Genomic DNA, 6,045 nt, shown 5'->3' on the forward strand with positions numbered 1-6,045 from the left:
GCCCCTTCCCATTTTATCATGAATATTTTTTGTAAGTCACGGATAGGTCATGGGCTTCCGTTAATTTTTCTTTATTGTCCGTGACAAAATCTTAGCCTTAACTATGAGCCACAGGTGGCGCATGACTCTTCCATTTGGGGAGGCTGGGTGTGAGTGCCAGAAGCGCTCCCCTCCCTCTGTTCCAGCAGGCGCGGGGGAGTCATGGGGGAGGTGGCAGAGGGGCACAAGCGGCGGGTGAGGGAACCTCAGGGAAAGAGGTTGAGTAAGGATGGGAAGAGGCAGAGGGAGGGCAGGGCCACAGGGGGAAGAGGCCAAGCCGGAGTGGAGCCTCAGGGCAGAGTGCTGGCAGGGCCATCGTCCGGGCGCTGGTGGCCCCCCCCTTCTCAGGAACTTCTGGCAAGGCGCTCCCAGGATTTCTTACCCCATTTGGGGAGGCTTAGCTTCCCCAAGCCTCTTATATCCGCCACCCATGCTATGAGCCACCAATGTGATGCAGCTGTGAAAAAGGCAAATGTGATCCTAGGATATATCAGGCAATGCACTTCCAGTAGCGATAGATAAGTATTAATACCATTGTACAAGGCACTGGTAAGACCTCATTTGGAATACCATGTACAATTCTGGTCAACTGTGTTCAAGAATGATGAAATCAAACTGGAACAGTTGCAAAGAAGGCCTACTAGGGTGATCAGAGAAAGGGGGGCCTATCACATAAGAGAAACTTGGCTTGTTTAGTCTAGTAGAATGAAGTCTGAAAGGGGATATGATTGTTCCTTATAAATGCGTTGAGGGGGAGGGGGTAAACACTAGAGAGGGTGAAAAGCTATTTAAGCTAAAGGATAATGTTGGCACAAGAGCAAATGGATATAAACTGGCCATGAATAAATTCAGCCTGGAAATTAGGTTTCTAACCATCAGAGGGGTGAGGTTCTGGAACAGCCTCCCAATAGTTTTTTTTTTTTTTAAATGTTATGTTCCTACAAGCTCATGCTTTAGGACTTCAGCCGGCCACCTGCAGTGGTCAGGAAGGGATTTTTTTCTTCAGTGTAACTTTTTAAAAAAAAATCTCCTTCCTCTGATGCAACGGGGATGGCCATAACTGGAGATGGGACCTTGGGCAGGGAAGGTAAGGATTCTGAGGTGGTACAGAGCATTCTCTCTCAGGCCTGGTCTACACTACGCGTTTAAACCGAATTTAGCAGCGTTAAACCGATTTAACCCTGCACCCGTCTACACAACGAAGCCCTTTATATCGCTATAAAGGGCTCTTTAAACCGATTTCTGTACACCTCCCCGATGAGGGGAGTAGCGCTGAAATTGGTATTGCCATGTCAGATTAGGGTTAGTGTGGCTGCAAATCGACGGTATTGGCCTCCGGGCGGTATCCCACAGTGCACCATTGTGACCGCTCTGGAAAGCGATCTGAACTCGGATGCACTGGCCAGGTAGACAGGAAAACCCCGCGAACTTTTGAATTTCATTTCCTGTTTGCCCAGCGTGGAGCTCTGATCAGCACGGGTGGCGATGCAGTCTCAAATCCAAAAAGAGCTCCAGCATGGACCGTACGGGAGATACTGGATCTGATCGCTGTATGGGGAGACAAATCTGTTCTATCAGAGCTCCGTTACAGAAGACGAAATGCCAAAGCATTTGAAAAAATCTCCAGGCTATGATACAGAGTCCACAGCACAGTGCTGTGTGACAAGCATAACGGAAAGCCAAAGAATCAAATGGACACTCATGGAGGGAGGGGATACTGAGGACTCCAGCTAGCCCACAGTCCCCGCAGTCTCCGAAAAGCATTTGCATTCTTGTCTGAAGGGTCAAAAACATTTTCCCGGGTGTTTCAGGGTATATGTCATCAATTTACACGCTCCCCCCCCCGGAAAGAAAAGGGAAAAAAAAACGTTTCTCGCCTTTTTTCAGTGTCACCCTATGTCTACTGCATGCTGCTGGTAGATGGGGTGCTGCAGCGCTGAACACCAGCATCCCCTTCCTGGTGGCAGACGGTACAATATGACGGCTATCCATCGTCATCATCAGCCCGTGAGTGCTCCTGGCTGGCCTTGGTGAGGTCAGCCGGGGGCGCCTGGGTAAAAATGGGAATGACTACCAGTCATTCCTGGCAGATGGTACAGAACGGCTGGTAACCATCCTCATCATAGCAACTGGAGGCTGAGCTCTATCAGCCCCCCATTTCATGTCTAAAGAAAAGATTCTGTACTGCCTGGACTATCATAGCAGCGGGAGGCTGCGCTCCTCTCCCCCCCCACCCTTTAATGTCCTGCCTGAACTATCATAGCAGCTGGAGGCTTCCTCCCCCTCATTTTATCTCACTAAAAAGTCAGTGTTTCTTATTCTGCATTCTTTATTACTTCAGCACACAAATGGGGGAGACACTGCCACGGTAGCCCAGGAGGGTTTGAGGAGGAGGGAAGCAACGGGTGGGGTTGTTGCAGCGGCACCCCCTAGAATGGCAGGCAGCTCATCATTTCTGCGGGATTTCTGGGGCTCTGACATGGAGCGGCTGTGCTCTCTGGTTCTCTAGTACACTTGCCCCATATTCTAGGCTGGACTGACTCTATTTTTAGACAAAACATAAAGAAGGGAATGACCCGGGGAGTCATTCCCATTTTTGTCCATGCGCCCCCGGCCAACCTCAGCGAGGCCAGCCAGGAGCCCCCATGACAGCAGCAGACGGTACAAAATGACTGATAACCGTCATCTCATCGCCAATTTACAATGGCAGACGGTGCAATAGGGATGGTAACCGTCTCTGCTACCTTGCAAAGGCAAATGAATGCTGCTGCGTAGCACTGCAGTACCATGTCTGTCAGCAGCATCCAGTACACATACGGTGACAGTGACAAGGCAAAACGGGCTCCTTGGTTGCCATGCTATGGTGTCTGCCAGGGCAATCCAGGGAAAAAGGGCGTGAAATGATTGTCTGCCGTTGCTTTCACGGAGGAAGGATTGAGTGACGACATTTACCCAGAATCACCTGCAACACTGTTTTTGCATTGGGATCTCAACCCAGAATTCCAATGGGCGGGGGAGACTGCGGGAACTATGGGATAGCTATGGGATAGCTACCCACAGTGCAGCGCTCTGGAAATCGACGCTAGCCTCGGTACATGGACGCACACCTCCGAATTAATGTGCTTAGTGTGGCCGTGTGCACTCGACTTTATACAATCTGTTTCACAAAACCGGTTTATGTAAAATCGGAATAATCCCGTAGTGTAGACATACCCTCAGATGCTTGGCTGGCTGTTTTTTGCTAACTGATTGCTGTTATGTGGGATCAGGAAGGAATTTCCCCCCAGGTCAGATTGGCAGTGACCTTGGATTTTTTTCCTTCCACTGCAGTGTCGGTAGGTTTCACTTGCCTAAGATTAGCCGCTCACTGATTTTCCTGTCATCCTGAGGGGATTAGGCACTGGTACATCTCAGTCACTCCTATTCTCTGCCTGTGGCAGATAAGTCTAGTCTCCTGTGGGCTGTAATATTTTCATCTAATTTCAGTTGTTGGGTTTAGTACTGGGTGGTGCGGGTGACCTGTGATAGATAAGAGGTTAGTGATCTGGTGGTCTCTTTGGGCCTTAAACTCTATGACACTCCCAGTCTCCCCTCCATTTAGCCTCTCAGGATCTCTGTTCCAATCTATGCATCCTACATAGGCAGGAAAACTGTGCTAATGACTTGACCTTCTGCTGTATAAAAAAATTTGCACTACAGCAAAAATCTTCAAAAGTACACACATCTGGTGCTTTGTGTCTTTTCTTTGATCATGATCCATTTTCTGTTTCTCTTTCCCTTATTCACAGTATTTTGCTTTCATTTCACTTTGGCCATTTCCTTTTTTGTCAATTTTCCCTTTTCCTCATGAGATTCTAAAGCTCTTCATTCTTCCTTTCCCACATATTTTCAGTTTTCTTCATGACATCTTTCTCTTGAGAAACTTGTAAATGTATAAATTGTTTAATTTCCCTCCCTGCAAACTTTTTCTCTATTGTGCAATTCCATCTATTGATTCAGGTGCATAATCCCCAAGAAAAAAAAATAATCAAGAATATTAAAGAAGAAAAAAAATCAAAAAGCAAAGACCAAACTATCTGACTACTTTCATTATGCAAGACTGCTCAATCATTATGCCCACAAATGTCATCAAATACATTCTCAAAGGTTTATAGGAGAGTGATGCTATTCTTTTAGTAAGTGTAGATGGTCACTGGCACATACACACAGTACATCGAAAGCAACTAAATGTAAATCAAACATCCAGAATGAAGTGTAAGTGCAGCTACTGTAAGAAAAGGCCAGATTCTGCCACTCTTATGTTAAGTAGTATCTTTTCCCCAATGAGGCTATTTGAGGAAAGATGGAAGAATCTGGTTCACAGCAAAGAGATGTTTGCAATTCTATAGCTCCTTTAATTAGAACATCTCAAAGCAGTTTACAAACCTTTAGCCTAAAGGCACTCTTGCTTGGTAAGGGCACAATGGATCTCTTTTTCATGGTACATTGTAGGATATCTGCTGGCATCTGAGTGAATTGTGGGAATAGAGGTCAATCACCTATTATTTCTTCCATGATATCCCAGAACTCAGCTGGTCCCCATTTCCTTTCCAAACAGCTCACAACCCTAAGCATAGAGGAATGCATCAGTTCATTATTGTGACAAGAAAGCAGATCCTGTTATACTGGACAGAATTCTCACTGACTGATCCAGAAGTGCTGACTAAATGAATTTGGAGGTGGAAGGAGTCACCTGAGGAGAACTCCATGTTTTGAAGCTGTTTAGGAATTTGTGTTTGATCTATTTTCAGAGCAGTTGCAGTCAGTACAAGAAGAGCTGAATCATTATAGAGACTTGGGACAATCAGCAGTGGCTGCTGAATGTCAGGACCTGAAAGGCCACATTCCTGAGTGGTGTGCCAAGCTTGCCCGACCTACCTTGCCATAACACTAGAGTAAGACCTGCTTTCAGAGCTGAGAAGTGATGGCAATGGAAATAAGAAAGCCTGCCATCCCAGATTGCTCCAGGTCAATAGGGCAGGGCCCCAGTTGGGTATAGGGAAATCCACAGCGGGGACCAGTTGTGGTGGGGATTTGCACAATTAAGTGTGTCCTTTTGCATAGGCTGGGAAGTGCACAGGAGTAAGGAATTACATAGGCACAACTTGTGTATGTAGGCCAAGCCTTATGCCTATTTTGCACAGATAGTGACTATGCAATGTGTAGAGCTTGGAGAATTAGGCCAAGAGTATTTGATGTGTAAAATATAGGTATACTTGGAAGGGTTCAAAGTGTTTACAAACATTAAAGGAACACCTGAAATCAAGTCAGTTTAAAAAAAGAGTTAAATAGTCTCAGTTGCTAACTAAGTCCCTGAATCCCCCAGTCAGTTTGTATGGTTGTAAAAACACATTTCCATGTTTTAAAAAAATATTTTTCTTCTTCCCCATTACTGGTAGAAAAGCCAACATAAACAGCAGGGGCCTCTGACTAAGTACAAAGTACTGTCACATGCAAAAATTAAACAAATTCAAAAGAATAATATTTTGTTTTCTCTCATGGCTTCAGTAACGATCATATTTGAAATAAACAGCAGGGAAAACATTTCCAGCCCAACCTTTGATTTTGAAATTGAGGGTTTTAGGCCCCAGTGCTCCAAAGCGCATCTCCGCACGAGAGGGCAACAGATCACCCGCCCTTCTTCAAACGTACCAATCAAACAGCCCCTGCTGCTGCTGTGACCCACCTCACAAATCCCCCAGCGCAGCCGGTTCGGACACTAGCGCAGCGGCTCAGCAGCGGCCAGAGCGGCATCGCGCCCGGCTCCGGGGTCACCCCCAGTTACTGTCTGCAGCACAACCGCGGCGAGAGACCTCCCCCCCCCAGTCAGTCAGCCCGCCCGCCCGCGCGCCCCTCCCCCACACGTCTCCCGTCGCTCGCTCCCTGCCGCCGGCCCTGCACAAACTGGGGGGAAGGGAGTTGGGCCCCGCCCTCACGAGGCCTGACGGCAGAGGGGGCGGGGAGCCC

At 47.3% G+C, this 6,045-nt stretch overlaps 1 protein-coding gene across 1 annotated transcript in view; it reads right to left on the reverse strand.

Annotated features, from left to right (window-relative positions):
* The window catches only part of IFIH1 (interferon induced with helicase C domain 1), a 56,272-nt gene extending 51,739 nt beyond the window's left edge, over positions 1–4,533 (reverse strand). Inside the window, exon 1 of the mRNA XM_045032066.1 lies at positions 4,465–4,533. Coding sequence (XP_044888001.1) covers positions 4,465–4,518 — 54 coding nt within the window. The 5' untranslated portion in view covers positions 4,519–4,533. The remainder of the gene's footprint in view (positions 1–4,464) is intronic.
* Positions 4,534–6,045: the final 1,512 nt, after the last annotated feature.

Source organism: Mauremys mutica, chromosome 10 (assembly GCF_020497125.1).
Source record: "Mauremys mutica isolate MM-2020 ecotype Southern chromosome 10, ASM2049712v1, whole genome shotgun sequence".
Taxonomy (NCBI): Eukaryota; Metazoa; Chordata; order Testudines; family Geoemydidae; genus Mauremys; species Mauremys mutica.